This window comes from Montipora foliosa, chromosome 3 (genome assembly GCF_036669935.1).
Source record: "Montipora foliosa isolate CH-2021 chromosome 3, ASM3666993v2, whole genome shotgun sequence".
In the NCBI taxonomy this organism is placed as follows: domain Eukaryota; kingdom Metazoa; phylum Cnidaria; class Anthozoa; order Scleractinia; family Acroporidae; genus Montipora; species Montipora foliosa.
In genome coordinates this window covers 68,003,539-68,022,514 of record NC_090871.1, presented here as the reverse complement: position 1 = coordinate 68,022,514, position 18,976 = coordinate 68,003,539, and the positions used below count along the sequence as shown (strand labels likewise).

Sequence of the window (18,976 nt, the reverse complement as noted above, 5' to 3'; positions counted from 1 at the left end):
ACTACTATACCCTCCGTTGCATCACCATGGCTACAGATTCCCTTATCGTCAGGTTTATATGTAGTAGTAGCGAATAGTGGCGTCACGAGAGCAAAGGAAGCTGACCAGATTCCTGTAATAACGCAGGCAATCCTTTCAGAAGTTAGTCTGCGAGATGATGTCAGCGGTTTCACAAGGGCCTGATACCTTTCTATTGCTAACAACGTCAGTGTCATCATTGTCACTAAAAACGACACCAAAGACACGGTATTGGTGTAAATGAATTTACAAAGGAAATTTAAGGCAGCACTTGTGAAGGAAGATGGAGACGAGAACCTTGATAGAATAAAGTGTACAATCGTAAAGAGCAGCGTAATAATATCTGCTACAGCAATATTGACCAGGAGATAGTTGGTTGTTGATCTCATCCCACGGATGGCCTTCACCACTGCTATGACCATTGAATTACCGATGATACCAACACTAATAATACTGAAAATAATAACCGACTTCACGGTCTGTTCAGTCGATTGTTCTGATTGGCTCAGCTGCTGGGAGCTGTTGTTGCTCGACTGGGAAGCCATGTGTGCCAATGTTTTCCAAAATGAGGTATCACTGACTGACTGGAGTCTACAGGAAGATAGGAAGGAAGTCAAAATAACCAAGGAAAGAAAGGGAGGGGAGAAGGAGGGGGGGGGGACGGTTTGGGAGCTGAAATCCTCCTAGAGTCACATTTTGGCACTCAAAAGGCTCAGATAGCAGTTTTGGGTAGCGAATAGTTCCCTGGGAAAACTCGTGGAAACTGTAAATGTCACCTAGCGATTTATCACTTTCTCATTCTCGTTCCCATCCACAATTTTACGCCGTATTTTTTCCTTGCCATAAAAGGGCATTTTATTTCGAATTTCTTCACCAGATCGCCATTGAGCCTTTTACGTACATGCAGGCTAAAGTTTGTCCTCAAATTAAGAGATCGCATTTTGAGAATTTCATTTAAATCTTAAGCTCGACTACTTTAAAAAGAAAGGAGTCTAGAATATCCTTGAACTCATGACCAGGTTACCCCTTATCATTGGGTATTCATCAAATTCCGGCAGTATCTTGCACTGTACTCGCATTATGTTGTGGGTCAAATGGAATGTCAGCTTCAAAATTGCAAAAGGATAATACACACAACAACTATGGAAAGAGACTGAGATGATGATGTCATTCCCGGCCTTAGCTGTCTTCATCCTATTTTGAGGTCAAAAATATTTTCTACAAATTATATTAAATTGTTCTGACCTTGCTTACATCAATACTTACTTTTTCTTTGGGTTTTCCTGAGACCAGGAAAACGAAGGTCAGAGATCGATAGGACCTCCCGTCGAAGTTGTATTACAATCGGTCTTTTCCAATAACTGTTTTGAATGATGCGAACCTGAGCAAATGTAAATCAAACAAAATTAAGATTCCATGATTTTGCTATGTTGTAAGCTCTGGGAAATTATTAAATTGTGCTGTGAACTTATAAGCCTACCATAGATGGTTCTCACTCACGTGACTTGGCTGCGATTTGGTGTACAAAACAATACAAAATGTATGCATGGAATGTGCATAAAAATAGAGTTTGGTTCCCAAAGGAGAGAACATCTATTGCTCTTGCATGAGGAGCTTAACTTGGGTCAGGAATATGGGTCCCCGCTGTTTAGGTAAAAAAAAATTACCAAAATCTCAGTGGGAGTTGTAACAAAACTCACACTAAAAAAGCAGAGCGAGAGACAAAGGGAGAGAGAGGTGTTAATCTCGACACATTTGTTGGGCCGACTTCGTCATAAAGTTTTAATGACGACAAATAACTCAAATTACTTTAAATTAATTTTGAGTGATGTGTCAAAATAGTCCAGAGGCACAGGAAATCAATCTGCAATATTTTCTAAAACACGGTTTACAACGGCCAGCATCATGCAATTAAAAAATGGAAAATTATTTTCTTATTCTCTTTATTTCAAATTAATTTAAACACAGGCAAAATATATCTTAACTTTCAGGCTATCGAGATGCAATTTGTTTTGCCCGGCATACACTTTTCTCAACAGCAACGGTGAATTGGTTCTTTTCTGATTTTAAAGCAAACCATTTTTAAGTTTTATACTCATGGAACTCGATAACTGAGGAATAGAACTCAACAGCTATTACACCTTCGAACATCTGCTTCCCTAATTCCCCGGTTAAACATAAAACGTTAGTGATCGATGTATTGGTGTATTACAGGCAAATTATTTCTTAACTGTCAGACTACCGAGATGCAACTTGTTTTGCCTGGCATACACTTTTCTCAACAGCAACAGTGAATTGGTTCTTTTCTGATTTTAAAGGAATCCATTTTTAAGTTTCATACTTATGGAACTCGATAACTGAGGAATAAAACTCAACAGCTATTACACCTTCGAACGTCTGCTTCCCTAATTCTCCGGTTAAACATGAAACGCGTTAGTGATGTATTGTTGTATTTGTTAATTTAAACACAGGCAAATTATTTTGTCAGTTAACTTTCAGGCTGCCGAGATATAACTTGTTTTGCCTGGCATACACTTTTCTCAACAGCAACGGTGAATTGGTTCTTTTCTGATTTTAAAGCAATCCATTTTTAAGTTTTATACTTATGGAACTCTATAACTGAGGAATAAAACTCAACAGCTATTACACCTTCGAACATCTGCATCCCTAATTCTCCGGTTAAACATGAAACGTTAGGGATGTATTGGTGTATTTGTTAATTTAAACACAGGCAAATTATTTCTTAACTTTCAGGCTACCGAGATATAACATTTTTTGCCTGGCATACACTTTTCTCAACAGCAACGGTGAATTGGTTCTTTTCTGATTTTAAAGCAAACCATTTTTAAGTTTTATACTCATGGAACTCGATAACTGAGGAATAAAACTCAACAGCTATTACACCTTCGAACATCTGCTTCCCTAATTACCGAGATGCAACTTGTTTTGCCTGGCATACACTTTTCTCAACAGGAACGGTGAATTGGTTCTTTTCTGATTTTAAAGGAATCCATTTTTAAGTTTCATACTTATGGAACTCGATAACTGAGGAATAAAACTCAACAGCTATTACACCTTCGAACGTCTGCTTCCCTAATTCTCCGGTTAAACATGAGACGCGTTAGTGATGTATTGTTGTATTTGTTAATTTAAACACAGGCAAATTATTTTGTCAGTTAACTTTCAGGCTGCCGAGATATAACTTGTTTTGCCTGGCATACACTTTTCTCAACAGCAACGGTGAATTGGTTCTTTTCTGATTTTAAAGCAATCCATTTTTAAGTTTTATACTTATGGAACTCTATAACTGAGGAATAAAACTCAACAGCTATTACACCTTCGAACATCTGCATCCCTAATTCCCCGGTTAAACATGAAACGTTAGTGATCGATGTATTGGTGTATTACAGGCAAATTATTTCTTAACTGTCAGGCTACCGAGATGCAACTTGTTTTGCCTGGCATACACTTTTCTCAACAGCAACGGTGAATTGGTTCTTTTCTGATTTCAAAGCAAACCATTTTAAAGTTTTATTATACTTATGGAACTCGATAACTGAGGAATAAAACTCAACAGGTTAGGTTAGGGTTAGAGTTAAGTTACCGACTTGAAGGCGACAAGTCTCTCTTCGAAAGAGCTGAAAAAACTTTCCTTCGACAAATTGGCTAACATTTTACCTTGGATGCCAGAGGTCTTCTCGCTCACCAGCGGCGAGGAGCGTCGAAGTAGTGCTGGTCGGCGAGAGACGACGGCGACCTGTACCATTTTTCTCCGGGTGAGAGAGTTAATCCATAAATCCTATAGAACGAAAAATGGTTCCGTGTCCCAGCACTAACCGCCACTGTCGATACGCGCAAACAAACTGAAATAGATTTGTGTTCCCCACAAAATTCATCTCGCCCCTAAATATGGTCATTCAATAAAAAATTAACTACTTTTTTCTGCTTAACGTAAGTTCAGAGTACAATCTGATCGATCCTGAATGCTTTAACACTTTTCTGAATACGAAATACCTTTTGTGTTATGTTTTTAGCCTTTGTTGATGGATATCTACTCCGTCAGGAGACGTCCAGCCGAGAATTCCTGAGTCGCCTTAAGCTCCTCATGCACCAACATGGCCGCTGTGACGTCACGTGAAAAGGATCTATAGGAGGTTTTCACGTGACGTCATTGCCGCCATGTTGGTGGACGAAAACAAAAGATCTCACATTAGCTTATTTTTTTCGTCCACCAAAAGTCGTACGTAACATTTCTCTTTTGTTATTTGTTTCTCTAGAGGTTCGTTGAAAACGTCCTATTGGCTGTAAAACTTATTGCACAGCTTAGCAGCTGATTATCCAAACTCGGCTTACATTGGCCGTGTTTTCACGAGCGGTTTTTCAGGTTGCTTAGCGAGTGACAACCGATAATTCCGTGAAATCAGTTCCTTTCCCACCTTGCTTAAAGTTAAGCGAGTAGGCAAATTTCAATAGAATTCTCATTAAATTTAAGCCACCAAACCAGGTAGCTTAAGCGAATTGGCAATTTCTTTAGGTTAATGAGGAGTCGCTTTTATTATTGTATAGGTGATCGCACACTAGGGGTCATTTTGCAGCTACATGACCATAGAACATGCAGCAGTTTTAAAATCATATTCCATACATATAACGTGGCATAGAGCGGGAACCTATAGCGGGGACACGAAGCACCTACCAAATCACGACATGTACTCACAGAACAAACTGCGCCATAAGCATGTCCCTGGGACATCTATCCATTTTACTCACACGCTACGGAGCATTTTACATGCATGTGTACCGGGGACATGCAGCGGGTACAAAATCACAACCAACACAGACAATTAAGTACAGCAGCGGGAACACGTCCCAGGGAATTGTAGCAGCGGTAAATTACTGTTTCGTTCACATGAGGAGGGCTGTAGCAGGCGCCTGTATCGGACGCGCGCGGCAGGGACAACATCAAATTGCACACATACATTCGCAAATGCAGCCATTACATGTCCCGGGGACATGAAGCCGCAGTACAATTGTGTGTTTATCGCAAGTACGTGATCATGAAAGTATTGTATTGCCGTTTCTTTGCTGTCTGTGATTGGTTAAATCTGTAGTAAAGCTGTAGACGCACGCTCCCGAGCTGTTCACACGATAAAAATCGTCCTTTTTGCAACATTCGTTGCTGCAACATGCCGCATGAAGTTTGGCCAAATGAACTTTGGCGAGACATGTTGCAGTGACAAAACATAGGTGTGAAATCGTGTGGCACGAAGAACTCAGACAATGCGACACCTTGTGGGTACATGTCTCTGGGACACGCAATAACTGCAGTTGCGAGTGTGTGTGTGTGTGTGTGTGTGCGTAAATACGTTTTGTCCCTGCTGTGAGCTCCGTATAAAAGTGCCTGCTACACTCCCTCTCGTATGTGTGGAACGGAATTTGACTGTGGCTTCATGTCCCCGGGACATGTAATGGCTGCATTTGCGAATGTATGTGCGCAATTTGATGTTGTCGCTGCCGCGCGCGTCCGATACAGGCGCCTGCTAAAGCCCTCCTCATGTAAACGAAACAGTAAATTACGGCTACAAGTCCCTGGGACGTGTGCCCGCTGCTGTTCTTAATAGAGTGTGTTGGTTGTGATTTTGTACCCGCTGCATGTCCCCGGTACACATGCATGTAAAATGCCCCGTAGTGTGTGAGTAAAATGGATAGATGTCCCAGGGACATGCTTATGGCGCAGTTTGTTCTGTGAGTACATGTTGTGATTTGGCAGGTGCTTCGTGTCCCCGCTATAGGTTCTCGCTCTATGCCACGTTATATGTATGGAATATGAATTTTAAAACTGCTGCATGTTTCAGGGTCATGTAGCTGCAAAATGACCCCTAGTGTGTGAGCACCTTATTGGCACGTGCTCTCTCCTCATTTAATTTTGCCTGTGAAAACACGTGTCATTTTTAAGTCGCATAACGAAGTCTGCAAACAAACCACTTTCAGGAATGGTAAGCGAGACAACGGCTGTCGTGAAAACACGGCCATTATTCATTAAAACTTGATTGAAAACCATTGAGAGGACCTATGCAAACTGCTCATTATCTCTATAAACCAATAAGTGCCACGTTGCAATCCGAAGAAAATTATTTAGTTTGAATAGTCCGCATGCAAGAGTCGTTGTTAGAAAATTCAGCATTATTGAGCACATTCTTCAACCAAGTTGTATTGAGTCGTAATGAGTAGAAACCAACTCAGTGAACTCATTGTTGAATCAGTCCACTAGAACTTCATAACCATATCATGGAGCAAATTGAGGGTGATCAGCCACCGCACGAAAAGAAGTGACTGATTAAAAAAAAAATCTTTAGCAGTCAGTCGTACGAAGCCTGACAAAGTGCAAGTTGCAAGCAAGCCCAACGAAGTGAGAAAATATAGGGATTTCTTTCTTTTTTTCAGGCTTACTCTGCAACTGCTTTTAAGCAGTAACTAAAAGTTACTTCTAACTGCGATGATCTTTCCAATTTTCATTTTCAGGAAAGTACCTATCTAAAGTCGGGGATCTGGAGGTAACATGGTGTGGGAAAATGGTCGGATCTTTCACACCTTCCGGGCGCCGGAAGGTGGGCTTTCAGCAATGTTTGTTTATCTATTCCTATGGACTCTTATTAACTAATCTAGTTTCTATGTCAAGAAAATCTGACTGAAGGAGTCAATGATAGCTGACTGGTTGAAGAGACCTTTGTCAGAGCTCGTAGTTTTAAATTAGTTGTCTATCTTTTCCCTGTAGAACGGCATTCAGAAAAATGTTAATTACATTTTGTGACTTTGCGCAGTTGTTATGCTATGGATAGGGATAAAGATGTACTTAAACGCGCCCATACATTTTACCCTTATTCCAGTGTGTCGTGGCCTTAGCATTTTCCAGTTGCCTTCGTTGCTGCTTAATTAAGTTTACTAATAAGTCGTGTTAAAAAGGTAGTATATTCCCTCGAATAGGGACGGACTATTTATTGCCCTTTTAGCGTAATATTAAAAAAAAACCCTAACTCCTTTGTACATGCACTCAGACAATATTGAGAGAAAATGTATTGTGCGAAAAACTAAAGCCTCTATTTTATGAGGCTATACACTGGATGAACTATCATTTATTTGGGACCGAAGCCCTAAACTCGGAAACCGTGTAAAAAAATGTTTATCTTGCATTAATTAGTTAAAATTTTCCTTGAAAGAGTTCATCACAATGAAATGACTTTGCTCATTACGATTATGAAGGAAAAAAAAACTGAAAAGCCTTTGCCCAAAAATTACAACTTTCTTGCCGTATCTGTTAAAGAAGTAAGGAGAATCGAAAAAAACCCAAAATATTTCATTTGTCTATTTTTAATCCAATATACGCAAAATATCCTGCATCCTTCAGGTACTTCTTTGAAAAAGGCAAAAATATTTCATTGTCTAGGTTAATTAGTGCTCATATTACGTTGAACACCCCTTTGGTTTGAAGAGTTAGCAAGTCCAAGTTTGCCGCAACATGAAATTATATACATTTATTATACTGAAGTGAAATTTAGAGATAACTTACCACTTGCAAACGTTTTGAACGCCTATACTTCGGAATTGAAAAAAGAAAAGTTTATTGCCAAAAAATTATAAGACTTGCTTTCGGCGGTTTCTCAACAGTAGCACGTAGCACGTAGAATCAAGCAAACTTCATTAGCACCATGGGTTTGACGCAGGTTTATCAATTCTCATCGTATCCAGGATTCGAAATGCCAGTCTCGTAGCTAAGAAGTCCCGGAATGATGATGAGTTTCATAAACAGATCGTGACATTTGTAAGGCTTCCAACATAATCATGAAAACCCTACCTTCACTTTCACTTTCAAAGCGCGGTTGTAAATTTAAGGTGTAATTTTCTCAGTGGAAACTCCTTCACTGTTATCTCTGTGAGCGAAGGGGCGGAGTCAAGATATTAAAATTAGAAAACAAACATTGTACCGAGGATGTCGTTCTGGCAAAAATCAACTGTTAGACACATTACATACAGATGTAACTTTGCTAGAATTTCAGCCGTTGTAATTAAAAAAACGCGTCCAGAAATATTTTTATTTGCTCGGCAAATACCCGTGTTTATCCAAAAGGAACTTTCACGTAGAGTAGGCTATTTTCAGTTACACCCGGGGACCGCCGTTTTACGACATAAAGCATGAATTAATATTGCCATATTGCAAGAGGGAACAAAGGCAAATTAACATTCTTAGGTGGATTTCACCTAACAGTATTGAAAATCAGAGAGGACAGCCAGTCCTATTCAGTCAGGTTAGGGAAAGAGCTTCGAATCTTGCCAATGGAGTTGCTTTGTGTGAGGGTTATAAACCATCAATAATTCCTCTTAAAAGTATTCTCATCCAGACGACCATACTTGTTTAAGTTTTGATCCAAACTATTCGCTATGATTTAAATGTTACCTAACAAAACCAGAGTGTGTGTACGGACGTGAACTTGATTCCTGGTGCTTCCTTACCTTGATAAAACAAGCCCGTTTATTACTGAAGCAACTTTGAAAGAGGTCTAAACTTGCCACCAAAAGGACGTGCATTTATTTAATTACTCTGGTGTCAAAATGTCAGAATATGATTCCACATACCTTCTTCAAGTAAAAGAAAATGAGATCGGCAGGTCTTTTTGACGGGTGACGGGTGCCAGGTAACGGGTAAAAGGTGACGGGTAGCAGGTGACGGGTAAACAAACAAGACCCTCCTCAGAATGTATCGGTTCCCACCCTCTAAAAATCCGCACGGTATCAATTTTTCAACGTTTGAAAATCCTGCTAGATGCACTTACGTAAAACAACGCTTTCTTACTTTGATGATGTTTCTTGTGATCATGCACTTCTCGAACTCAAACTCAAACTCGAACTTGAACTCGAACTTTTAGAAAAACATGCTTGATTTATTGATGTCCCTTTGAAGCCACGGTATTGCCCTGTGCTTGTTATCCGATACGATCAAATGGTAAAATTAAAGCAAGAAGATTGCACATTACAGTGGTTAGCAAAGAGGAGAAAGTGGTCCAAGTTATTCAGTGATATTGCGATACCGGGTGACACTAGAATGATGGAAAAAAACACGAACAGATCGAGAAGTGTGAACCACTGAAAAAAGAGTTTGAAAGGCTGTTGGAGGTGAAGAAAGTAGAGGTGATCCCAGTGGTGATTGGAGCCTTGAGATTGATATCAGATATTCTGTGAAACAGGTAAAGAAGATCGAGGCCAGAATTGATGTAATGAAGAAAAAGGCACTCCTTGGTATAGCAAGAATCTTGATGCAAGTCCTGTTATCGTAGAATGCATGAGGGGTGGGGACAGGGTAGGGATGTTGCTAACTTGTTGTTGATTGCTCCTAAGCCAAATGTTTGTAGGTCAGACCATTAACACCTAAGGGTCTGAGAAGTTGCGTAAATCAACAACAACAACAACAACAACAACAATAAATAATAATAATAATAATAATAATCATCATCATCATCATCGTCATCATCATCATCATCTTCGGCATCTAGTTGCCGAAGATAGGAAAATCAGATCGTTAAGTAAAGATAGTGAAGGCTACAAATACCTGGGAATCGCAGAGGCGGGCGAAGGATAAGCAAGATTCTGACGTCGAAACTGAACGATGGGAATACGATCTCAGCAATCAACTCAAGAGCAGTCAGCAATCTGTGTGATTATGTATGGTGCTGGAATCATCAACTGGAGGCAGTGTGAGATTAAATAAATGGACAGGAACTGTGAAGCGTTAGCTACTGTCGATCTATAGTTCTTCAGAGCAACTGAAGACAAAGGTCACCCATAACATTCAAAGCATGACTGAGGAGAGGCTAGTTGAAGAGAGACACCGAAGGATTGATTATGGCGACCCAGGAATCGGCGGCAGCCACGAAAAAACAACACAAAGGTAAACATTGACAAATAGGACGTATAACCTGCGTGCGGGTTATGTGGTCGGAGGGACGAGACTGTGGTACACATTGTTACGGAGCGTAAAATGCTACCAGCGCAAAAAAAGTATCGTCTGTGGAGACACGACAAGGCTGCAGCCATAATACACTGGAAGTTTTGTGAGAGATGGATTCGAAGTGCTGGAGTCGGACAGGATCAAGTTGCTGTGGGACGTCACGATTCAGACAGACCAGCGATTGGAGCATATTAAGCCAAACATTGTTGTGTTTGAAAAGCAACCAAGAATGCTAATTATCTCCGGTACGTAGTATTTGAGATAATAATTATCTACGCGTTATTTCCATTGGCATGTAATTCCTTCACACCTTTGTGTTCAAAATTTGGTCAAGAATGCGTTATGGGAACCACGGCAGTGTATTCCGTCAGTCACTCTTGCTCGAGTATGTATAACCAGGCGCTTCACTTTCCTAATTGTATTCTTTATCGTTCCACTCAGTAAACCGTTTAGTCTTGGGTTTTTATAGGCATTGTTTTTGTTTTTCTTATATTTCAGTGTTGGGAATACAGTCAATTAACTTCTTATTGTCCCACCAGGAGTGGCAGGCGCCCGAGATAGCTGAGACCGGTCTATTTCGGACGATGATATTTCCAAATTCTTAGTTGACTGCCATTGTAGATGCTCAGAGCTTGCTTTTGCTGAACCGGCAGTGAAAGGTGGAAACTTTGCGAGCTCCTCTCTTTGTTGTCGATGTTCCAGGTAATTTTGAAATTCAGGTTAAAATGATTTGAACCTATGTAAGAGCAATCTTATTGTTTGTCTATCTGCTGACTTGACTCCTGTACTGCGGGCTCCCCGATTTTGAAAGAATAGCATGTCGTGTCGATATCGCGCGTACATCGCGTATACATCGCAACATATCGCATAACCTCGCGTCGTTGTTTATCTCTTCCATCGTTTTTATAGTTAAGTTAAGCACGAAGTTGCTTAAGTTAAGAAGTTGCTTAAGTTAAGAAGTTGGTTAAACTAAGAAGTTGTTTAAGCTAAGAAGTTCCAAGTCAAGAAGAAGTTTTTTATTTGTCCAATGTTCCGGGGATAAAGCCGCACACAGGTATTTAAATTATTCTCGTTGTGCCAATTGTTGCAAGTTTCAAGTTTGCTGATTAAGCTTTAGGTTTTCGCTTTGTAAATAATTGTTTTTCGTTGCGTTTCTTACAATTTGGATTGTAATTTATTTGCTTTTTAGTTTTATTGATTTTTCGTACTTGTAACTTCAATTTTATAATTTTCAGTTTTCACGGTGTGACGTGAGAGTCTTGTAAACATCATTAAACTTTGAATCAATCAAGCCTTCAACTTGAATTCTCCTTCACATCAGTCAAGGAATCTTGCTTGCTTTAAATCGCCGGAGCTATACCTAGGTCAATTTTATTTTAAACTAGGTTGAAATTGAAAGTAGGAAAGATCAACAAAAAGTCCCTCAATTGTTAGCAAGTACGTGTTGGTAAGTGAACAAGTAAGTGGAAGTAAGGGGATGTGGTTAGCGTACGTTTTTCATGAGTTAGTCTATAAAACGCCTTTGGTTGTTGTTAAATCCAAGCACTGATCTTAAATGGTTAGCATTAAGGTTGGGGTTAGGCATACTGTGCATGATAACCAATTCTGCTTTTTTTTTATCTCGGAGCAGCAGAAAAACAAAACTTTGTTTAATAAGAATTACCGTTATGTGACTTTGTTTTATTTTTATTTTTATTTTCTGGTTTTCGAAAGGAAGAAAACATCAGAAAATTGACTTTTTTACAGGGTAGATTATTGAATGATGTGCAGTTACTTGTACAGATGTAGTTCAGTATAAAACCTCTTTGCGATTATAAATAATTGAACAATCAAATTCAAAGTTTTTAGTGGTAGTTCACAAAGTTTGTAATCTTTATTAAACAGTCATTACTTGTATGTAGTTGAACAATGATGCAAACAAATCCTTTCTTTGTTTTTGCACTTCTTGTACATGTGTCACTAGTCAAGTGCTTTTTTGAATGTGGCGGTGAAGCTCATTGTTTTAGTCGTGTCTAATGACACACATTCATGTCTTCAGTAATTTGCAGTCTGTTTGGTGAAATCCAAGTGTCAATAATTCCAAATTTGGTTACAACTTTTATAAATCCATGTTCTTTTCAATTACTTTACCAATTGTGTTTGGGTGTAATGGATGTTTGTCCGCTTTATTAATTTTTATTTTGACAAAGTTGTTGACTTGGAATGAAATAGTATTAGGTTTGCTTGTTGTCATTTTGTTGTTGTATTTTCTTTGTGTGTTTCTTGCTTTTTCCTGTTGAGATGTCCTTAGCTCCTTTGCTGACTTGATAGGTGAATAACAAACAGGTTTATGTGGAGGTTCTTCTGCAATATTCTGTTCATCACTCTGTTCACCTTGATCTTGTTGAATTTCAATGTCAAGGTTGTCAAATGTTCTTGTTGATCTTTGTTAATTTTCGTGTTGTTGCTCTACATCTCTGTTTCTTTGGGCATCCACATCTTCACATTCTCCATCTTCTTCTTCTTCTTCTTCTTCTTCTTCTTTTTCTTCTTCTTCTTCCATGGTAGAATGTTGATCATATTTCTTATCTGGGGTTGTTTTGGTTTCTTTCCAAGGTGGTATGCCAAATACCAACTCATAGGGTACACGTGATGTTTGTTTTTTTTTCCTTCATGTTGCATGGTATTCTTTTTGTAAGCAGCTTCCCTTAGAACCGGACACCAATGATTTGGTGTTAGGGTTAGGGTTAGCTTATTTATTTAGTTTGATTTATTTTCACCTAGGTTGATTTAGATGGACCTGAGATTTAATTTCAACCTGTAACATCGATATATTAGATATTTTTGAGGGGGGTGGGGGAGAGTTTGTAATTATATATTTTATAACGTTATGGGGTTGAGTAAGATGATTTAATCTTGTAAGGGATGCTATGTCCTTTTATTCTAATACCTGTATACGTATTGTATGTGCAAATCTTAAAATAAATAAATAAATAAATACATAAATAAATAAATAAAAAATGAACAAGGTTATTCGCCTCGTTTTTTTCTCGCAAACAACCATTCTTCTCTAAATAACCCACGGTCTGTCGAGTCAATGATTCTCAAATTGCTGGAGACGCGGTTAATTGTGGAGCACATCTTCCCGCCGCACTGCTGCGTTAATTCCCTCTTGGTAAGGAAAGAAACATCGTCTAGTCATAGACTTGACCGAGGTAAACAAGTACCTCGTTGAGACCAAGTCTCGTTACATGCACAGGGATTTGCGTTCGTTGAGTGAGATTCTCGAGCAGAGGTTCTGGTTTTTTTACGTGGGATCTTTTAATTAAGTCAGGCTATCACCATGTCGTTAATATGTATTATGCGGTCCTCGCCAGCAGTTTTTGGAATTTCATGTAGTTTTGGAGGCGTGGTTCGATATTTAACGTTTACCGTTTTATCGTTTGGCCTAAGCACTGCATATTACTGTTTCACTTAAGTCTTGCGTTCCCTGGTTTAGAGATGGAGGTGAATGTCCCACAACTGCTTCGTGTATTCATTTGGACGACGGCACCTCGGGTCAGCACGACTATGTTTCTGCACTAGCCGCTAGTATTGTTCTACGCTCGGATTTAGCCTTGGCCGGTCTTGCGTCAACCTAAGGCAAATCTCGTTGAGAGGCAGTTAAGGTTGGTGAATGGACGGGTTTTTTAATCGATACCATTCAGTACATTTTTCGGAATTGAAAACTTTATGGCAATCTTTAATTGTACTCGGCCAAGAAATCGACCCACAGAGAGTTAGCTCGCATTGCCTGTTTGGTTACTCCTAACCGTAACTCCTAACCCTAGCAGTCGGTCCAATCGCGCGTCTGTTTACAAGGCAGATGTACTTGTGTATTCAGTCGAGGTCTGCTTAAGATGTTATGTTTACTCTCTTTCAATGGTTATTGCAAGAGGTCAGGTTTTGGCTGCAGCATGTCAAAGCATTCAACGATTATCCGATAGTGGGTGTGACTTCGCGTTTAACGGTTTTTTAGCGACTTTAGACATTGAGCCAGTTCGAGGTATGTTCGAGTCTTAGGATGCTCAACTTACCATGAGTTGAAAGCGGTTTTGTTCGTGCTCCAAATCTTATGCCAGCAAGTTGAGCCATCGTTAGGTAAACTCGGTTTTTGTGGATAACATGGCGGTCTCCCGTATTCTCATGGTGGGCAGTTGTAAACCTCATTTACACAATATTTTCGTTGACATAATTAGTTTGTGCTTAATTTTTAGCAATTATTAGTTGAAGTCGCAGTGGCTGCCTCGCAGCGAGAACGCCCGTGCCGACTTGCTTTAATAAGTAGGTCCGTTGACCCGGACGATTGGGGCTTGAATCCCGTAGTTTTTCAGCTTCTGGACATAAGGTGCAGTTTCCATTCCGTGGACTGATTTTCATCGCATAGTTCAATAATACAGTTGCTGTGTTTTAATTTCTCACTTTTTGTTAGCGTATTTTGTTTTCCTCCCAATTTTCTTGAGGGCAACGTTGGCAGATATTCCTTCAGTTCCGATCTTCAGTCCAGCTGCAGAGTTATCATTTTGATGTTCGTCCCACTTTGGTCGAAGCCTGGCGTCATTGTATATGGCATTACTTTCCTTTTTCAAATAACAAAGGGCTGTTTCTTTTTTAAGGAATTATTCTGCCACCTCGACTTTTCGTCTCACTTTTAGCGCATTTGTTTGAATTTGATATGCTTGATCGCTTGATGACCCTTTTTGCCAGATATTTCCGGTATCAGGATTTGGAGCTGGGCCAGTTCTTTACAAGATCCCAAATTGTCCGTGAAGGTCCCACGGCTCCTGGAGCTGGTGTTGTCCTCCAGAGCTTCCAACACTATTGAGCGGTACTCGTATGCTTGGAGTCGTTAGCGTTGTTGGTTCCAGTCCGAGAAAGGGGTACCTCAAATTCCCTCTTAACCCTTACACGTGGCCTTGTGCTTGGTAGAGTTAGCCGAAATTGGTGCCCGGAAGAATGCGTCCTGTATCAAACTCACATTGTGTTAACTATTTGTATAGGTAATCACATGATTTCGAGTACAATCTGGGATAAATAAGCACGAGTAATTTGTTTTCAAAGACGACCGAAATTGCACGAGCCCGTAGGACGAGTGCAATTTGTAGTGTTTGAAAAAAACAGCAAGTGCTTATTGATTCCAAATTGCACGAGAAAAATCATGTGATTACTTATTAATAACAGATGAAAAAAATCGAGACGGTTAAGCACAAGAAACGCACGCGTATCAAGCAATCAGGGAAAAACTGCGTCATAAATTGCGTCATCCATAGCGGGTTTGATTTGAAAACAAAAGATTTGATTGGTTCTGACAAAACCCTATTGTTGTTTAGTCAATCATAATCCAGAATTTAGATGTGTAATTTGCGCTGGTATCACACTTTTTTTGCACTGGTGTTACGTAACACCTGAACTGCACTGCACTTAGCCAATCAGACTCGAGTATTTTTTTCATGTATATTATCGAACCAAAAAGTCAAGCTCGCATCATCTGAAAACTTTGTACACACGTTTGAATTGCATTGTTATGTAATTACTGTTTTGTAAAAATCAGTGTCTTGGCATGTCTTATGTCATTTCCTCCTATTAACCTTGCATAAATTTTATGTATTTTGAATTTACAAAATAGACAATCTATCGCTCACACTTCCAGCAGTCTCCTCGGGGAAAATACCTGAACACGAGTGAGCGGTGGAAATCAAGCCCAGGCTGCTACTATCGATCTCAGACGTCGGTCACAGTGGACAAGGGGAAGAGTAAAAGAAAATGGCGCCACGAGATCGGTATTTTCGAAACCGCAGAGCCTCAAAAATGTTATCACGTGATTAGACTTTTATAAACGCAGGCGGAAATCAACGGTCCGTGAAGTGGGCTGGAAAAAACCCTTGTGCACGGACGTCTGAGAACGATAGTACTTGTTTTTGAAGTTAGGGCAGCGAGTTCCATAAAAACGAGGCAGCACGAGGGAGGGATCCCCAAGTGTGCACTTTTTTACAAGCGCACATCTTAGTAGAGGGAGAAGGACCTGAATGCCTCTCTACTGCTACAATGCAGGCTTGCCTTTTTCGGCAAGAAGCCTGAAAGCAAATATCAAATAGAGAACGAAGAAAAATTGACATGCCAATGCAGGTAAATATTACATTGCTCAAAAGGACCGATATTTCAGGGTCTTTCTTCTCTGCCTTCATTGTAAAGGAGGCAGAGAAGAGAGACCCTGGAAACGAGGTTGAATTAATCAGCGATAAGCTATGAAAAATTCAAATTACATGAATAGCAACCGAAGACTTGAAACCTGTTACGAGGTCGCGGTAAGCTAGCTTCCAATAAACTAATGTTTACTGCTAAGTAACCAACGTGCGTTTAACAAGAAAGAAAGGTTTTCATACCTGAACCATATGCCTTAAATAGCATTGCTATGAAAAATTCAAAGTTTTTTTTTTAGAAAAATCATTTAAACTTATCCTTTTTGTTTTACGTGTGTTGCCAGTTTTCAAAGCTATCCTAATTGTAAAGAATATTTATAGAATGTTTCCAAGAAACTAAACGCAAGCTTACTAATTTTAAAAGTAGAAATAATATATACATGAAGTGAGCAACGTTGAATTAAGCGTTTTGATCATGATCATGAAGGCTTATATGGGGCAGCCCACGCCTGCGACAGTTAATCGTTTTCTGTAATTGCTCGCAAATGAAACGTGCAATCAAACAGCTGTAATTATTTACCCGATGTTAGGGTTAATGTTAGGGAACTCTGCCTTGGCATACGAGGCAGCATGTTAATAGAGACCTTACAGGTGGTTTGCAACCAATCTCAAGTGACATAGATAACAATGATGTAGTGTACGAATACTGGTGGACGAACAAAAGGAGCTAATGAGCGATCTTTTTTTCCCGTCTGCCAACATGGCGGCGATAACGTAATGTGAAAACCACCTATTGCTGCGAAAGGTGACTCCAACAAAAACCCTTAGAATGTTACAGATTTAATTGAACGTTCCTTCAAGAGCAGCTGCAAATATTCCTCACAGCGCTTCCATAATTAACCGTGAGGAAAATTTTGAACTTAGCGTCTGAAGCAAAATAAAACATGAAATAATACAAAGCATTGATTGAGGTTTTAACTCAGTGGCCCGTGTGGTCACCGTCCAAAGAAGCACTAATAAACGTTTACATTTATGCAAACCTAGTTTAGAGATAATTATTTCTTGTGATAACGTGAAGGAAAGCGTTTAAGCCTGGCTAAAATGAAATTGCTTTTTTAAAAATATATGTAGAATTTTTAATAGCAGGTTAATCACATAGTTCCTTCCGCACGTGACAAGCTTAATGAAAACGTTTTGTGATTCCACTCGGTGAAAAAGAAATCATCCCCATCTAGGGAAATGCCCTGAAAAGCACTTTAAGAACCAATCCTGAAAGTTGTTAAAACCTGTCAGTATTCAAAATTCAACTTTACTGAGTTGACGTGCTTCGATCAATTCGTGCTTAGCCTGACAGGAAGTAAATTCCACATATTGTACAAATTATGTATTTGGAAATGTGTTCAGGAGCTGTTCCTTTATCTACAGTCTGTATTAACGTTTCTTTTTAAAAATGGTTGTGCTTGGTAAAAAAAAAAATTCATTAAAGGAAGGTGATTATACTGAACCGCGAGGGACAATTACACCCTTCTGACTGCGCGTCAAAATGACTGAGAAAAAAACGAGAATAGATAACTTTCCTGCCAAGGGCGCCAGTAAATTTATAAACTAGCATAACCTATGTGTGTCTGCTTTAAGGGGGAATTCAATGGAAAGTGATCTAGGACATAACCTTCAGTGATTAACTTCGAAATCTCTAGATCTTTTACGCGCTTTCTTAGAACATATATAAAAACCTGTGCCTCAACCAAATTAGTTTTGCTTGATCTTTGTTCCACAGGCGCCAAGTACGGCTGAAGGTTTCGTGAGTATCGAGCCATAGTAAGAAATAGACTGAAGTGCTTTAAGGTTTTAACCTCTCTCCCCAAGGTGTTGATTTTACTCTAATGTCTTCCACGTGTTTTTCCATCCCAAGATATTTTTTCTAGCGTGAACCGCTCATTGTATTTCATTTTTAAGCAGTTGCTTTTGATACGTAAAGCAAGCCGGGGAAAAAACGAAAAAAGCCATCTCACCAACTCTGAATATTTCTACGAGCAGCTCGTCGTTGTGTGGGCAAGGAAATGATAAGACCACTTTCTCTTTCTCGACACTTAAAAACGATTAGTTGAAGTAATCAAGTAGCCTAAATTTCTACATTTCTTCAAGTCGTCTGGGTGTATTTGCATTGTCGAAATAGTGCATCCTTACAGCCTAAACTTAGGCTTCTCTAACGTCATACTGTTATCTCAAACATTGACGGTGTTGTGAAACGAAATTAAAATATCTGAAAAATCATGACAACAACTCAAACACTTTAAATCTTTTACCTTCCTTTTGCTTTTAGCTTCTTTAAGACTTTGCTGTATGGCAGCTTCAAGGCACTCACATTTGAAAAATACCACAATGGAATTGCATTTAGCATAATCTGTATGACTCTTCTACTTTGCTGATTTTCTATGGACGTGATGACGCAAAGAAAATACATTCAAAAATTAACGAAGCCGAGTAATGTGACAGCTTAATTGAAACACTCACAACAGACAAATTGCTTTTTGAGTTTCCCGGACAGTTTAGAATGATTAATTCAATGACATGCATTTTGCGGTAGCTGACATTCATGACATTTGGTTGGCTTTTTTTTTAGCAGATATAGTTTAGGAACTCCTGTGATGGTCGTTAAGGTACGGTTTGCCTGATTTATTACTAGTTCAGATGTTTCAGCTTTTTAATTTCTTTGCCTAATTTTTTATTTCCATAACGAAATGTTTATGCCTGTGTCGAGTATTTACCGTTTTTATATTTTGTCAACTCACCTGCTACCTTT

At 39.3% G+C, this 18,976-nt stretch overlaps 1 protein-coding gene across 5 annotated transcripts in view; it reads right to left on the bottom strand.

The window, feature by feature from the left end:
- The window catches only part of LOC137998088 (galanin receptor type 1-like), a 19,947-nt gene extending 1,298 nt beyond the window's left edge, over positions 1-18,649 (bottom strand). Inside the window, exons 1-4 of one of the 5 annotated variants that reach the window (XM_068844501.1) lie at positions 4,033-4,114; positions 3,697-3,921; positions 1,285-1,399; positions 1-609 (exon numbers count right to left, since the gene is read on the bottom strand). The exon at positions 1-609 is cut by the window's left edge and continues 1,298 nt beyond it. In XM_068844501.1, coding sequence (XP_068700602.1) covers positions 1-563 — 563 coding nt within the window. In that variant the 5' untranslated portion in view covers positions 564-609; positions 1,285-1,399; positions 3,697-3,921; positions 4,033-4,114. Of the gene's footprint in view, positions 610-1,284; positions 1,400-3,696; positions 3,922-4,032; positions 4,121-18,479 lie in introns of those variants that run through there. The other 4 variants (XM_068844503.1, XM_068844502.1, XM_068844504.1 and 1 more) reach the window with 4 other exon arrangements.
- Between the last annotated feature and the right edge of the window lie 327 nt (positions 18,650-18,976).